Genomic DNA, 17969 nt, shown 5'->3' with positions numbered 1-17969 from the left:
TTTACATGCAACACATCTTATCAATTTAGGATTTTCCATGGGTTCAGTAGAGCTGAGTAACTTGATTTGTAGCAAGCAATCATAACATTTTCTACTAAAATACAAGGTGTGCAACATGACTGTGTTACAGTTGCTGGAGTCCAGATAAACTTCTTGATCTTTTAACCTCAGTGTTTAATAATATCTTGTTTGTACACTCTCTGTTTTTTGTTTTGTTTTGTTTTTCTTGTAAGGACAAAGCTTTTCAATGTAAAACAAAATGGAGAAAGTAAATTTTGGAAAAATGCTGCAAAGTGTCTTCCTGTGGCTGGGAGTAGGCTGTGTAACTTGACTGAAAAACCGCCTAGCTGTACAATTTGTAGTATTTTTGCAAAAAATTCAAATGTCTGGTATTTGATGATACTTTTCGAGGCTGAACTAACCCTTCCTGAATTAAGAGATCAACTTTATTTTCACAACATCAGCACTATCAAGGGGTGTAAACTGATCATATGTTTGATTGAACTTTTGGTTTATAAGTTGAAGTAACTCGTGAAAAAGCCTACAAAGTCTCTTTGATTTTCAATGATGGTGGTTCCAAGATTGAAAGGAGGAGGGGAAATGGCAGAAGCAGCGCGTGTCTGCAAATTCAAGATAGGCGAGACAGAAAATTAAATTTACAGAATAAATGCCCCAAAGGATTTATCTGTGTTGCAAAATTACATTGCGTTAGAACACGTTAATTAAGGCGATACAAAGCACTTAGTGTAGACAAGAACTGTCATGCTTGGAGCTGGGTTACCTTGGGTCAACAACAACAACAAATGTTAAACATAGTAGTCTTTGTTTATATTGACTGTTACATTAAGCATTACGTGTTAATACATTAACATAATGTATTTTTCCAGTGTAGGCAAGCCCTAGGAAGGATTGGGTTGTATTTGAGACAGACTCCTAATGAAGTTAAAAGACTAGTGTTTATATTTTTTAAAGTCCCCTGAGAAGTAATTAAAGGGATAGAAGTTCTCCTCTTTCTGTAGTGTTGCTCTCAGTTTCTTTCCTCTTCATTTCACTTATCTTATTTCTTTATTCCATATCGTCACAAAATGGTGGAAACAATGGACTTGCTTATTCTTTCCTCCAAATTGCATTGCTCTTGGCAGGAGAGGGGCAGACCTGAAAGCTACCCACCCCTCTTCTCAGCCTGGCAACCCGCATGCTTTTGTTCCAGATCTGACAAGTGCTTAAGCATATGAATGGTTTCAAATGAAATAAATTACGTGTGTGGACTTAAATACCTGCTGACCAAAAGCCCGGGTATTTCATCCTGCACTCGCTGAGGTCAATGACAAATTTTCTGGTGATTGCAATGGTGCAGGTTGTGGCCTTAGATGCTTTATCCAAAGTCTTTCAAATCAATTAGCCTTTCTATTGATTCTAATGGTTGTTAGATCAGGCCCTCAGGCAGCTAAAGAAATACAGTCACATCGGTCTGGGGCTTGCTGGACACAAAAGTTGACTCAGAGACTCGCCTTCCCTTCAGGAATTTGACTTTTTTATTTGTATTACAGAAAAAAAAAATTCTGAAGAGATCTCTGCAGCAAGGGAACCATTCATGTTTCCAGTAATACGTGCCCTTGCATGATTCTGAATTATTGATAGGAGTTAGCAGAGTCCGTTGTAATTTCTGTGTGCTCAGTGGCAGCTTAATGGCACAGCCATTGCTGTGCCTGCAAAAATTTCCCTGTGCGTCCAGAGTGCTCTGTCTGTCATAGGCATAGTAAACGACTGGGCAGCAGTCCCCTGTTATTTGAACTGTATTGATTTTTCAAGATCCTACACATTAATGCAAGGCATGACCTATTGTCCGGGTTCCCACTGCGATGAAATACTACAGCAGTATTTAGCAGGCACAATATATGTCTAGCCATGGAGTACAGAAACACTGACCTTCCTACCACAAGACCTGGGAGTTACAATGAGTGCATTGAGCTTATAACAAAGCACTACCATGTGTCATGCCTCTTGGAGAGGCCCTACTCCGCAGACGTGGCTGTTTAAATGGGAGGTGAGAATGCAGATCTATCTCTGTGTTAGAAAGACTGAGTAGCAGGAGGGAGAACGACGCCAAATAGAGCTTACACAGACTAAAAAAATAAACACTCTCTAAGCTTTGGAGAAGATATATCCTCCAGACAAAGAGAAATAAAAATTCTTTCCAAACAATGTGTAATAAACCACTTTATATCACTCTGAGTGACTTGCATGAACAAATCCATCGTTCCCATGCAGCATGGACCTGGCATATCTGTACAGGAACCTCCACACCATTCACCTTTGCTGATAGGTGGGTCATTAGTCTAGGGTGAGCGCAGCACAGCTACCAAAAACAGTTTCAATTTAATGTTCAGTTAAAAACTGATACCCCAGACCTAATCATGATGAAGATCAAGTCTAATGCCTTCTGCCCCATGGCTTCCATCTGGCAGAAGGTCCTGTGCTGTATGGGAAGAGACTCTGCATGATTCTGCACGATCACTCCTGTCAGATAGGTCTTGGGTCTGTTCTGCTGAATGCAATATGCAGAAATAGCAGGGGCTTATAATTTAAAAAATATCTCAAGTATATGATCAACCACAATTAAATAACTTTTTTTATTTTTCCCTATGGAAAAGATACCAGTATCTGCTGTTCAAAAGAGTCCAAGCTTTTCTGTCCAAATTTAGGTACAGTCACTTCAAACCTGTTGTTTAAAGCACGAGCAGTCTGAACAGATCTGAGCTTAAAAAAAGCACAGTCTGACATTTGTGTCCTTGCACAAATGTCAATCCCTTTTTTGAAGGTGGACTTCTAGATTTAAACATCAGTCTCAATGAAGACGGGCACTTCCTTTTTGCTCTTCTTCCTCTGACTTTACTTAGTGCAAAGGTTTCTGCAACATTGGCTTAAAGATACCAGATTGATTGTTCCTGCTGTAAGTCACAAGTTTCTAATGTTATTTTCCCAAACAGCAAGTTAAAATTTTGAGTAAGAGCAGGCCTTTCCAGACTTTTATGCAAAACAGGTGTTAGAGACCTGTTTCTGTATTTCTAGAGCATGAACTCAGCAAATTCAAGAATCCAATTTTGACATGACTAGGAGCCTCATGATTTGGCAGAGCGAGATCCAAGGAGGCAGAAAATACTGGATATGATCCTCCAAACCAGGCTGAAAAAGTTGGGGGATTTGGTTTTCTGTGGAAGAACTATTATCTTAAAACATTAAACATGTTGTCCTTTTCAGAAAAGAGTCCTTGGTTAGAAAAAAACCCTTTTCCTTAGAAACTGTCAAAATGCAATTCTTGCTCTTCATATTGTTCGAGAGCAAAACCAGGTATAATTCTGTCTTCAAATTGCCATTGGCAGGAAGCCATTGTAAATCATAGCCAGGTTAAAAAAATAACAGTAAGCCTTCACCACACACTGAGCTCTTTTCCTCCATTCCGTCAAAATAAAAATCCTCTCAGAAGTCAGTAGAGATTTCCATGGTCTGAATAACTCTGCTTTTCTCTAGAGCACCTTCAGTGACAGCATTTGGATCATTATCTTGGGCTGGAGTGTGTTGGGCATCTCAGCAGGTAGTGCCATACTGCAGTGCCAGCCAGCAGAGAGCCAAAGGCAGATGCCTCTTCTTGTGTCACTGTGTGAATGATTTTCCTCCTGAGCCCAGAGGCATTCATCAAACATTTTCCATTGGGATTGTCTGTCCTCTTTCATATTTGTCTCTTGTACTAGAAAAAGTCCAGCATATTTTCACTGCTCGTGCCTGAACCTGTCCTCTCCTTCAGAACTTGGTAATAAAAGACCCTATTGTACCTCTGGGTACAACCAGGAATCATGCTCTTCTACTGTTTTCTTCTTTGCCCTGGGATTAGAGAGGCTTTCCAGAAGCACACCTCCCACCTAAGAGAGTCAAGTAAAGTGTTCCTATCATCCAAAGGAGAAATGACCTGTGAATTCTTGACTATGGCATTGAACATGCATTTGTTACATTTACGAAATTCCTATGTTGATGTTTGATGGGTTATTACCATGGTTATTAATCCTTCATTTTTTTTTGTTCTTTATTTCAGTGGTGATGTTAGGATGATGGGCAACCCACAGTCAACATATAGGCAAGTCTGCTTGATCAACTACTACAGATTGAGTTTAGGAGGAACCTACCTTGGTGCCATGATTTATTTTCCTATGCTGGATTTATCTTCACAATGATTTTCAGTTAATGTCCAGTAAGAGGATAAGTAGGTTTCTCTGTCTGTAACATCTCTGTGTTTTAAATCACGTGGGAATGACAGACAGTGTGCAAGAGAGCTTCCTCCTTAAATTGTCAGCCCAAAGTATGTTTTGTTGTGTGGCTAGCCATGCTTAAAACCCTTCCTTGAATTTTCCTGCACAACCGCAGAGTCAGCAGACACACACTGTTCACATCTCTGAGGCATTTTTAGTCTCACCAGCAATCCATTTGTTTCCTTTCTGCTCTCCCACTGATTCATATGCTTCCTAAAATAGTGAGCACTATCTTTGTTCTGTTGTGACGAGTTACAAAAGAATTAGCAACATCAGTTTAGCACCAAGTAATATGAATCACATCATGTGCTTGGATTTCAACTGTAAGGCTCCATCCAATTGCAAATTACCATTATTTTTGAAAGATCTCTTAGTCTTTGCAGGGTATGAAGCCACACACCATGATTCTGCGTTGTTATTCTTTTCAGCCATGGATGTTTCTTGCAAATACTGAACCCAACATTTCTCAACATCGCTCAGACAAGCCCCAATAGATTAAAAAAAAGGCCAAGTACTTCTGAGAGAAGATCAAATAACGACTATTACAATGGAGCCTGAGGTGGTCACGGTGGATAAAAAAGACGTGACCTTTCCTGCTCCCAGGTCTCAGGCACTGCATTGGTAACAAAGACAATCAATACTTCACAACGTCCTCAGCTGGCATGTTCAAACCTAATTTTAGCATGGTATATATACAAATGTATATGTGTGTCTCTGTGTATTTAATGAATGATTTATACAGTATATTGCAGTATATATGTAGGTATATGTAGTTTACCCATGGAGGAATTGACTTGGGATCCCAAGCACTTATTGACAGGTTCCCTTTCTTGCTTAGGTCAGACACGATGAACGCCAGCATGCTGTGCCAGCTGAGCTCTGCCGAATGAATAAATAGCGTGGGAGGTCTTGTCTGTTGAGCTAAGGATTTCATAGAAGCCAGGTGCAAGCACCATTGCTGCATACTGAATCGCTGCAACTCAGAATCTGGTATTACAGTCAGCTGAAGAGCTCTTTTCAGATAGCATTTTAAAACTGGCTCTGTGCAATAACAAATTAATGAGGTCTCAGTCTCTGCAAGATTTGTGCTAATGAAGCCTCCAGGCAAGAGACAGATCCTCCCACATGCCCTTCCAGTCTGGAAAAGTTAGTGTTCACAGCAAGGTACAGCTTCCCTGCATAACACTATAACTCCCCAGATGACAGTAAAGATTTCAGTAAAACTTGCCAGCAAGATCGTCTCGTCCAGCCATTACAGCAAGAGACCTGTAGCTCCAGATTTAGTTGTTAACCTGTTGCGTGGCTTTTGGCAGACTACATAACTCTGCCTAAGTTCCTCATACGTAGGATGTGGTCAGGTAGTCAGGCACTCCACTGGGATGATGCAAGAGAGTTGTTTGCACTTAACCCTTTTTACTATAGGCTGTCTAAGAACTTTTCAAATAGCCATAGGTTTTTGGGAAGGTTCTTGGATAAGGTAGAGTAGAGCTGCATCTGGGGTATTCTTCCAGCTGATGGTTCAGCTGGTGTGAGGTCCAAAACCTAAAGAAAGTAAGTTAGTATGCTTCGGTTCTTAAACATATACACCAAAATGGCACTTTCTTGGCTATGAGTGGCAGTGTGACAGAATGTGACAACTTGACAGTGATGCCCTCAGTCTGCAAGCTCCTGGTATCCCCCAGGGCTCAATCCCAACAGCTGATGTGCTAAAAGCCATTTGCCTCACCTGTGCCAGTGCTTCAAAACTTGCTACCTGATGTATTTTAAAGATACACCTTTCATCCTGCTGTGGTGAAAGTGCTCAAGTATTAGAAAAGTTTTTTATAAAAAAATTCCTGGCAGAAGCAGGGCCTTAGAATGTCTTCCAGGGTTTTTGGAAAAACATCATGACTGGTTGTGACAGATTGAGGAATGTATTGTGAGAAAACAGGCAGTTCAAGAGAAGAGCTAAATAAAAGATGCTGCAGTTGAAAGAACTCTTTTTCTCTGTGCCTGAATTTTAGACATATTATCACTCAAATGTCAGTGCCTGAATAATTAAGGTGGTGCAATGAGATGTAATTGCCAGAGCTGCAAGGACAGTAAACATAACTGCACTATTATCAGCACAAGCTGAGCTTCCAATGGTGCAACAGGTCAAACAGCTATAATCGTACCACTGTACCTGGAATAGGATAAGTGCAGAGGCCAAGTGCAGGCTGCACATGAACATACTGTACCTGGGCTCTGGAACTATAATTAGAGCAAAGCTGAAGGTTTATAGATCCCAGGCACAAAACAACATGATAAAGCTTAAAAAAATTGAAAGTAAATTGGAAGAAATGTAAGCTCAATATTCGACTGAGCAATGTCACATTACTTAACTACATAGCTGGGATTGTTAGTGAAGAAAAATAAGATGCTATTTAAGAATAGGAAATCCAAGATTTTATGTCTGGTCAAGAACAATCCACTGCAAAAACCCAGACTGAGAAGCAAACTAGTAGGGAGCAGCCCTGCAGAAATATTCTGGAGGTTGCATACTCAAAAAAAAGCAAACTACATACTGAGAGATATAAGTATAAATAGAGGCTATCAAATATGTGAAGTAACTCTTCCACTTTTCTCAGGATTGGCAAAGCTCAGCTGGAGCTCAGTGAGCCTAGCTTGCGGCACCATACTTGGGAGAGATATAACACTCATCAGGCTACAGAGGAGAGCAATGTCTGTGATCAGACCTCTAGAAAAACACTACTTAACATGGGAAGATTGGAGAAATAAGGGGTGCTGGCTCTAGTAAAGAGAAACCTGACAGAAATATGAGAGCAGTCTTCAAAAATAAAGATATTGCAGATTAATAAGACATTCCATTGCAGCAGAAATAGACTTTGGTTAGACATTAGGAAAAACTTTCTAAAAATAAGGCTAGTGATGCATTAAGCTAGATTGCCTGGGGACTGTAAATCTTTTTAAGAAGAGATATCAGATAAAACTTAGTCAGGAATGACAGAGATAAAATTCATCCATCTGTAGAGAGTGGGATGATATAGATGACTTCTTGAGATCCCTTTTCATCTGTATTTTCCATGATCATCCAAAAGATGAGTGTTTGGTTTTTTTCAGACTTGCTTGTTTATTCATGCTTCTTCATCTTGGAGATGGAAATCCTATTACTCAGTCCCAGTCAGCACTGGTTTCAGGTTTTTCTTGTCCTCCATAGCGACACAATGTGACTGTTCAAGTTGCAAAGACATCAAGATAAAGTTTAAAATGGTGTTGGTTAAAATAGTAACTTTAAAGCGACAGTCATACCAGTCAAAATACTTATCATTGGCTTCAAATCAAAAGATTTCATGAAAACAAGTTCTAAGTCATGAGTCTCAGGTAATTCACGTGGCCCCTTTGACAATTCAAAGAGACCATGCTGTTTGGATGAAATGTGCAAGTTTACCAGGACAGGCAAGATGGAGTCAGAAACAAACCCATTTGGATTCACTCTGCAGAGGAGCTGTTCCTGCTCTGGTGTGCCATAGAGGAAGCAGGAGACCTGTTACCATTTCACCACGCTGCTGGCACCCATTGACACTTGCATACATATCAACATCCACTGCCAACAACACAGAGAGACTTGGAGTCCCTCTGACACAAAGGAGGTGGCGGGTGGATTTAAAGTCTGCCCACAGTGCTCTCAATGGATGACTGGGCCCTTTGGTAGGATAAACCTGAGACAAGCTCAGCAATTTGGGCCTCCTCCTGCTTCCTTGGATGCCTTTGGTGTTTTTCTTCCCTCAGTGTTCCTATGGTGGCAGAATCAAAGCCTTGAACAGCTAATCCTCCTGCCTATATCCTGGGAGATTTGGGCAACATTTGGTTATGTTTCTGTCTCCATGTAATTTTGGTTATTACTGAGAGAATTTTAGCTTGCCTTCAAATAATTTCAACTCCATTATGGTGATCCTTGTTGCAACATGCTAAGGCACTTGGCTCCTGAGCAAGTGCCTTATAAAAAGAATAAAGTGCTTCTACCTATTATGATTAATATTATTTTGCTAAAGATGGAGGGCACTTAGGCTGCCTTCCCCCCAGGTTGCTACAGCAACACACATCTGTAAGGAGTCATTCTTCTAATTGTGTCAATTAGGCTTATATAAGAGTATTTCAGTGATCCAAACGCTGTGGAAAGCATGGTCTGAGGTCTGGCTGAAGATGAACCTCATGCTCCAAATACTAACGAAATTATTTTAAAATTCCTTCTGGTGTAATTGCATTAGTCATGGCGAGCAGGAAGCAGTGCAGTGGCTCGCTGAGCTGGGCAGGTTTGCTTGCTTCTCTGATGGAAAGGAGCACAACGGTGGCTTCTGAAATGCACTTCTGGAACAGAGGAAACAAAAAGTGAGCTTGCATTTTGTTTGCAATAACATTATTTTACAATCAAGACAAAGGAAATTAGAATGCAAACCCAGCACGTAATGATGCCAGATTAACGATTAATACTTTGCAGCTAAATGATGCCAGATTAATGACTAATACTTTACAGCTATACACTGCTTTTCAAATAAAGCCAATCTGTGAAATACTTATAGACGTACAAGTCAACAACAGTGAAAGTGCAGCAAACTTCTGATTGACACTTTTGACTGGAGCAATCTGAAAGCTGCAGGGCCATATGGAAACTTTCCAGACAACAGCAGTGCCTTTCTCATGCGAGAAAATTATGCTTCTTTCCACACAATAAAATTAAATGAAGTTTGTACTAACTAGCTGCTTATTTTATTAGTTCTATCCTCCAAGGGTGTGTTTGCAACCCAGATCATTATGTGTGAATAACAAACACTTTCTGAAAACTTGGTCTACTTGAGAGGGTTGTCATTAAAATATTAGCAGAAGACACCGACTTGCTGTTACATGACATTACACCACCACACTTGCCATGTTTTGCCGATGCTGTGACTCATCATAGGAGTTTGCTAGAGGCCGGCTATTGAAATGCCATCCAATCGCAATAATTGTTGGCTGAAACCTCCTGAAACAAAGAAAATGGTATCTTTAAAGTGAGACAGCTATGTCTAATTACATCCTGTGATGGTCATGAAATAATATAACTGTCCAAACATAACAGTATGATTGTTCAAATATGTAATTCCATTCATCCAAAAGAAATTTAAAAGTTTCAAAAATCAACATGCTTACTCTTCCCAGATTCTCATCCTGTGTTGCAATGGAATTACAGATCAGGCTGGAATATTACTTATTGTGTAGAACATGGAGTGACAGTCTTTTCACACAATGTTTTCAGATTATAGGAAAGTATAAAAACAGCACTTTGAATAAAAGTTTCTCCTTGCTTTATTTTTAGTGCAGCCACTGGGTGGGCCACAAAGTAACTCACAGTTGTGTGTGAGTAACTCACAGCTGTGTATGTGCATGAGATTGATCTTGAAATGTTATGTTAAAAGATGATAATGGCCTATATAGGACAAAAGGTGAGAAAAGGACCCCCTACACTCACAGATGCCAAATCCCAATGCCAGCCACATTTAATAACTTGCTAACTCTAGACTAAAATAAGAATCACTGTACTCAGAGTAACTTATTCTATCTTTGCATCAGGCTGCCTAGCACTCAAGTTTTTCTTAGGAATAAGACTGTGGAGCTGAATGCTCAGTACATGAAATCACAACACCAAAATGCACTGGCTTCCCTTTGTCAAAGAAGGGGTGGGGAAGAGGCAACGTGGGGGAAGGAGGCAACCAGAGAAGTTCCCCTAGCTTAGCATTTCCAGTGCAAGTGTTGACCTACATTGACCTGCCTCCCAGAACTGAAGCTTTGCCATACTGATGCAGAAAGGATTACTTCCCCACGGTTTTCAGTCGTCAGTCTTCCAACCTAAAGCTCCTTTCTCCTTAACATTCTCAATAATTCTTCGGTTTCAGCAACCAGAGAATTGCCATAAATCACCTTTCTACATCAGCACTTTTTCCCCTTCTGTGCTCTCTAACGGTGTTTTGTCATTGATCTCGTCTGCCCTGTAACTCTTTTCACTATTTTAGCTGCATTTAATTAGCATGACCATTTATAATGCTCAGAGCTGAACTATGGACTGTTTGTGGATTTGAAAACAGTTGGTTTTTAAAAGGTGTTTTAGAAATACTTCGAGATCCCACATCACCAGAAAAATGGGGGGAAGTGAAAAGCAGGGCAGTAGCTAGGCATCTCATTTTTCCAGCAACTGCTGTACTTAGCTAGTTATTATGGTTGGCTGATAAGGGGCACTTTTGGGGGAGAATGTTTCTACCTACCACTGCAGATTTCAGTATTACAAATCCCATGTATGTTTGTGCCCCGAAGTTCTCTGCAGAAGATCATCCCAGTTCCTGCCCAAGTGTGTCCCCTGTTCTAGGCCCCCTGGATATGGCAAATCGCTTTGGCCAGGCAGAGTTGGGAGAGATTCTCTTTGAGAAGAGGCAAAGCCATCTGTAAACCAGCAAGGATGCTAACTACTGAACAATGTGAAGTTTCCCTACCTGTGATGGCTCTGCTTTGCAGCTTCCTCACATGCTCAGGGCCAGGGGATGGAAAGAAAAAAAACAAAACCAAACCCTTGAAAATAAATTTGGCATTATTCCCTGGCTACATGGATGTTTTACTATCTGTCCACTTCCCTGAAGCACTTCATAAGTTACTTCAGTTACTTGCGTGTTCACAACCAAAAGGTCAGCTTCCTTGTTTCCTCTGCAGGCTTCTTCAGTGCTTTCAGTTTCTACTACATTGTATGTATTCTGCGCAAGGATCCTCAAGTACTTTCTGTCAATCCAGTGATGACTGGTACTATCATTTACATTTTTCACAGTCACAGAATGACAGAATCAGTGGATTCTGTTCAGAGGCTGGAATGTGCCTCTAGATCATCTAGCCCACCCCCCCTGCTCAAAGCAGAGCCAACTAGAGCTATTCTCTATCCCATGCTTCGGCTTCCTTTTGTCACATAAGGGGAGAATATGCAAACATGAATGCTCATGTGGACAGTTGAAAGAGTAGGATCCCAACGTGAGATGGAGCAGAGCAGTGTGACAGGGTGGAAGCACTCTGTGTGACCTCTGAGGAACCGGGCTGAGTCTAAGAAGGGGACATTATTGCCTAAAGTAAAGACTAGGAAGAAAGCAGTTTGACTGGACATTCAGGCCCTGCTTGCTGATCTGAGGAGCTGTGAGTGCCCAAGATTTTGTCAGGAAAAATACCTAGGCACCCAAGATCCTGTTTCTGCACATGGCTGTAGGTGCCATTATCTTGGTAGAGCCAGCTGTCATAGCATCTCTTGCACATCATCATCCCTTACCTCAGGAACCAACGCCAGAAAACCCTGTATCCTCTCAACAATCATTTAAAAATGAGCATAAATAGAACAAGTGCTGCAGTGTCTCAGGAGCCTACATGGGTGTCTCCACACTGTATTCTGCAGTCCCGTCCCTACAATCATTCCTTATAGTCTGTACTGTATAAAATCGTCAAATCATTTAAAGATATTTCAGTTGGGTTGGCAGCCTTTCACCCTTGCACAATGGGTTTCAAAAAGAAACTTTTTTCAAAAAGAAGCTTGCAGGGTTTGGGGCATTCTCCTGCTAAGCAGCTGACTGCACAGCCTGCCCTCACTGGGACTGCCTGGCACCTGCCATGAGGGGCTGGGATGAAGGAAGGAGAGAGAAGAGGCTGGTTTCATACCATGAGCAGGGAAGGAAGCTGCCACTGGGAGGCAGAGAGCAAAAGTCAAGGTGGCATGAATACGTGTCTGTGTCCTTGCAGCTCTATAACTTTTGGACACATTGCTGCCAGCTGTTGGTTACAGGTGAGCTTCCCAAAGCATTGTCTCATCCCCAGCGACTGGCACACTGCCTGGCCTGCAACACCCCAGGAGTGCCTGTTCTGCACAGAAAGTTTTCTCTGAGCCCTTTTACAAGCTGTTAAAAAGGCCTTGGAGGCAGCAAGGGTGCCTGGGATGCTGTAGCACTGCCAGAAAATCTGTAATGTTTTTTGCTCAGCTGCCTGGCAGCACACTCAACCCTGCAAGAGTTTGGAGCCTGGTTAAAGTTCCTGGACAGGTCAGGGGTCAGGCTGAATTGACCATAATGAAGAGGGATCCCCTCGTGCCACCAGTTTTTTAAACAGCAGAAGACAGCAGAAGTTCCTGGCTTGTGTCTGGTGGAATGTACCCAAGTGCCAAAAGATGCTGTCACCTTGGACTCTGCCAGGGTAACCAGTTTATGAATTATCCTCATTGACTGACAAGGCTCAGGCAGATCAGGGTGCGGTACCCTTCCTAGTTCTTGGTGATATAGACCCCATGTGGCAGGCAGCAAAAGGAACGTGGGTCCTACTTCTGCCTCTTGTTTTGGTGAAATGGCATTGGGCAAACTCCCTTACAGCTCAAGGTCTAGGACAGGGCACTCACAATGCCGAGTTCTACCCTTTACCTCTCTTTAACACACAAAAGGAGCAAGCACCAGCATGCCTGCACAGGGAGCACAAGGCAGAGGATGAATGGCAGAAGAGGGAGCGGTCCATACCCAGCGACAGTGAGTGCTGCTGGTCTCATCCCCTCTGTCTCAGGTAGCAAAGCTGGAAACAGGCCTGCGGATGTTTCCACAGTGGGACAGGTCTCATACCATCCTGTGTCCCTGCTAATATGCAGTAGTGATGTGTCCTGTGCACCCAAAAGGCCTTGAGATGTGAACACTAAGGATGCAAGTCAGTTAAAATTACTTGCCCCAGGGACTGTGAAGTTACAGCCGCTCTCAGATGTAACCATCGCAGACAGTACATGTGTTGCCACAGGAAGTGAATGACAGGACTTCAGAAGCCAAGCTGCCAGCCTTGTGCTTTAATTACTCAAAAAAGCTCCCTCCTGTAAGTTCCTAAAAAAAGAAAACATAGGAAAATTTAGAGATCTCAGTAGAACATGATAAGGTTCTGGAACAAGTTGTTCCCTCCTACTGTTGCCTCTCTGCTGAAGTGCCTGAGGGCTCTCTCACCTTGCTATATCTGCTGTCACTTCTTTCCAGACTTGTCAGGGACAAGTCCTAGTGATGCAGTTTCCCATTATTCACCTTCCTTTCTTCTGAGTGCTACTCTAGCTTGCAGGGTTCCAAACAAAAAGATATAAAAAGGAGCAGGGTTCACAACAATTACACCTGCCCCCAACACAGCAGACACAACATTTAGCTCTATTTTGACTCTGGTAAAAAAACATTTACTTGGTGGGTTCCATTGAAATCCTTATTATATTTGCAGTTGACTTCACCTGCATGCCAAAACCGAGTTTGCACACCCCAGCTTCCTCTCTCTCTCATCTCCCTCCCAATAACTTCACAAAAATTCCAAACAAGAAAAGGTTGGCAACTTGTTGAAAGAACACAAAGACCTTATCCTTGCTAGCCAGAGAAAAAGCACTGGTACCTGTCTGTCAAGAACTTGTGGCTTTTCAGTTTGCATGTTTCTTGCTAAGACTGTTTATCCAGGTAACACAGATGGGGCGGATCATTTGGCAAGCTCACCCCTAAGCTTTTTACAACAAAGATGACAACAGGTGCAAGATAAGGGATACATACAAAAACAAGAGTTCATTACAAATACATTTGCATCCAAAGTAGCAGCAGCAGGACTTGGCTCTACTTTATCTTAAAAGCATACACTTTGTGAATTCCATTCAAATACTCACTGTATTTGCATCTGATACTGTATGCTGTCACCCCAGGCAACAGCATGGAACCGAACTGTTTGCGTGGGCCTGTGCTTCTGCGCAAGGGCAGCCAGGTAAGTCATCTCTTCTCATGACAGTATGGAGGTTTTAGGATGGCTCTTGAAAAACTAGAGACAAAATTCTGAAGAGAGTGCACTGTCCCCACAGAGAGCAGGATTTTCAAAAGGACTTTCAAACTTGTTAATCACAAAGGCTTCTTAATTCTGAAGGTCTTATTTCGATGTCAAAGTGGAAGCTGAGCAGTTAGGATGCGCTAAGCCCTTGAAAACCTGGCCCCAAATTCTGCTTCTATGTGTTTGTGCGTTCAGAGAATGTGGTACAGCTGTGGAGAGGTTCCTGGTCAGAGAGGGTCAGTAACCTACAACCAGTAGAGAGACTAAGGTTAATTAGCATGATCTGAATGCTGAAGCTATGTCCTTATTCTGAATTAGTCTCTGTAAAAGTCCTATTTTAATCCACTGACTAAAAAGAGATAAGAGACTATCCTAACAAAAGATAGGTATCAAAAGGTATCATGCAACAATAAGTTGCATGACCTGAATACCCACTGTTTCACTTACAAGTCTGCAGTCTGAATCAGGAGTAATTGAAAGTTGGTAATATCTGGCCTTCATTTGATGGTGTATGTAAAGTGCATTGACAGATCGATCCGTTTCATGGGACTAAAACTGAATCTCAGGTAAAACCACAGAAGGCTTGAGAATATCAGATGAGCAGCAATTCCTACTGAGTGCAGTGGACTATGCCCACAGTTGGAAAAGGTGCTGGTGGATAAGGAAAAATTGCTGTTTCCTTTCATTCTGAAGGACAGTCACTGCAGCTCAGTCCTGCAGCCCACAGCCAAGGAAGCATGCAGTGGTCCTCATCCTTCACAAATCACTGAGACTTTTGTTTCCCACTTCATAGCACCTTTTACAACCTCTATTTGTGCTTGAAACTGGGGAGTGAGAGAGCACAATGGTAACAAATAAATGAAAGTTTACCAGCAATTTACCTACAGACAAACCTACAAAAAATAAACAAATGCAGCAGCAACAAAGATGAAAATCCTTTACTGCAAGATCCTTTTGGAACTTTCCATTTACTTTGTAATTAAAGACTTAGATGTTTAAACCATGGAAAATAGGAAAACTGCGTTTTAAAGTGGTCCAGTGCTTGTTACTACATGCATTAATGTATTACTCTGTGGCCAGGACTGAAATGGCTCCAGTTAGACATGTTTTCTTAGTGTACTCCTTTAAACAAAGATTTTTGGTTGAATGTTTTTAGTAGTCCAGGTAAAAATAACTGCATACGCCTGTTCACTGTCGCATGGAACTGGACAGGAAACACTATTGTTACTACACACAGATTTTTCCTTAACTCTGATAATGGAATGAATCCAGGATTATTCAGAAGAGGAAAATGAGGGAAAGGGAGAATACATCCTTGCCCATGTGAACGTAGAGAACAGACCTGTCAGATCACTGTTCATGTTTCTGCTCTCATCGCTACAGATGAGGGATCCCAGTGCCAGTCTCCCATATCCCAGTGAATGCCTCAGCCTCCGGTCATTGGATGTTCTGAGGCGGGTCTCTCTCCCCCATTCTCCTCTGCATGAAGAATTTTGGGGGTACAAGCATGTGAATATATGTAGACTTCCTAAACTTCAGGCTCTGTTTGGCCATCATGGGACTGCTGAGTGTCTCTTTTTCTCATTTATATGTTGACAAATAATATCTGGATGTTCTTTTAACCAGGGTCGGCTATAACTGATTGATATTTCCTGGCACAAAACTTGGTTTTTTTCCCAGAAATTCCAGGTTAGAGCAATAACTGAATTATCTCTACCTAAACCAGCCATTGCTGTCACTAGCATTGTTGCCTAAGCATTTCCGAGTTTTATCTGGGGAGTCAGAGGGACAAAATACTTCAGTAAGAAGTATGCATCAGAGAGACAATCATCTTTCAGCTTCTGAGAGAAATCTTGAAAAAGGTGATGAAACGTGCTCTTTAACAGAATGAGATCATTAAAAAAAGTTTGTAGACGTCCCTTACTAAGCTCAAATTTTCATATACAGTCTTAAAAACTCACTAAAACACTAAGCCAAATCATTACACCTACTGCGCTGGCAGCACAAAAGGCTAACTTACTAGAATCTATACAGACTTGAAGAAGCTTTTCAATAACTATACAAGACGTGAAATATTTGTTTAAAGAAAAAAAAAGTAATTTAATGAGAACAGTAAAGGTACAGAACAATAAGAAACAAATGTCAGCACATGGAGAAAGAGGTCAGGATTATTGTTTTTTATACGACACCTGGTTTATTCTTTTCTTACTAAGGGTTTAAATCAGTTTAGCACCATTTTGGTTCACTCAGAGATTAACAAAAGTTAATATTTTATAAGATTTATTTATAATACCCTTGAGGTTTAGAGTATGTTTATGTAACCCTTCTGCCAGGAATTGGCAGCAGCTGAAAGAGCTGGATTCATTTATCTAGGGGTTCCCTCCGAAAACTTAAACAACAGCAGTTTCAGCCTCCACCCAAAGCTAAATGACCTCCTTTGGGTGCCCTGACAAACAATAAATCCTGCTCAAGGCATAGCAAGGGTTTAAAACAAGGTCCAGAGTTTCAAGACAAAGAGAACTTTAGAGACGAGGGAAGGGGAGAAGAAAGGCTCAGGATAAACCCACAAAAGCCACTAATCAATAAAATAAATAATGCTTAAGTGAGATCCCTAACCTCCTTTTTCTCGTTTCTGTGACACAAAATAAAGGCTTGTTCTCATTTCCAAACATATGCCTTGTGACTTGAAAGTTGCTGCCCACTCAAAACTCTCCCTGTATTTACTGTGTGGCTTCACTTTACAGCTAAGCTAATGAACATATGTATTACTGTCCACAGTCCAGGAGGTCCTACCCTCTCTTCAGCCCACAGCCCCTTGCTTACGCTAATGCCTCGTGCTGGTGCTGACGCTCAGCTGACCACGCAGTGAACTGATTTAAGGCACAAAACTGGCAGAAAACAAACTCAGGAAAACAAAAAGTGAGTAGTGGATGGGTTTCTGCTGGTTTAACTCCCGGAATCAACTCACTCTACTATAACGTGAAGGTCAAAGCTGGCACCAGGGAAGAAGATGGCAAGGCTGGGGATAGAAAGAAAAGCCAGACTGCTGTTGTTTCGAGTAATAACTAGGTTGGGCTAGTTACTAATAGGGTGGGTTGGTGTAGTTTTAAGATCCAACTGCTCTTGAGCATGGCGGCACTTTTGTATGAATCTGCTGGCTTATCCCCATATAGGCCGAACTTTGAGGGAGCACTGCTACTCCGTCCGTGACTACAGGACTAACAGGACTGTTCCATCTCGAAATAAACTCCAGCCAGCCTGTACGGTATGAGTCGTCCCTCTCACAGCCAAGAGGGGGAAATAGGGCCTCTGTTGCAAAACTTAAACCACACATTTTACCTACGACCAAGAGCCTTGGGGTCAGCTTCGCTGCCCAGGCAGAACTGCTCTGCTCCGCTCCCTCATACAGCAAACCAGCCCTGGGGCTTTCCCCCACTCCCACAGCCGCTCCCGTACACGTCCTAGGCCACACTGCCCACAGCTGGATTTTTACAGTTCGGATTCCTCAGTGTTTTGGGCACCGGGTTTAAAAACCGAAGTGCCTGGTTTCCCAGGGAGCGCGGGAATTCTCCTCGAACCGCCGCCGACAGTGCCCGCCTCAGGAGCCGGGGGAAACCGAGGCAAAGGCGGCGCGACGGACGCCATTTGCAGGACAACAAAACGCCGTCCGCCTCCCGCAAAACCCTGGGACGAAACCGCCCGTTCTCGGGTGCCACCTACCGGTACCTTCCCCGTTAAGCGCTTACAGCGGACTGGCCCCGCGGGGCCGGGCTGCCTGACGGGAGGGGAGGAGCGGCGGGCAGCATGGCGGCCGCCGCC

At 42.3% G+C, this 17969-nt stretch overlaps 1 protein-coding gene across 1 annotated transcript in view; it reads left to right on the top strand.

Moving 5' to 3' along the window:
- Window positions 1-9224: 9224 nt before the first annotated feature.
- NDUFAF6 (NADH dehydrogenase (ubiquinone) complex I, assembly factor 6) overlaps window positions 9225-17969 on the top strand; it is a 28576-nt gene continuing 19831 nt past the window's right edge. Inside the window, exons 1-2 of the mRNA XM_010577086.1 lie at window positions 9225-9229; window positions 12583-12588. Coding sequence (XP_010575388.1) covers window positions 9225-9229; window positions 12583-12588 — 11 coding nt within the window. The remainder of the gene's footprint in view (window positions 9230-12582; window positions 12589-17969) is intronic.

This window comes from Haliaeetus leucocephalus, unplaced genomic scaffold, assembly GCF_000737465.1.
Source record: "Haliaeetus leucocephalus isolate CR32 unplaced genomic scaffold, Haliaeetus_leucocephalus-4.0 Scaffold555, whole genome shotgun sequence".
Lineage (NCBI taxonomy): Eukaryota > Metazoa > Chordata > Aves > Accipitriformes > Accipitridae > Haliaeetus > Haliaeetus leucocephalus.
Note: the sequence above shows the minus strand (reverse complement) of the source record. Positions and strands in the feature narration are given on the sequence as shown.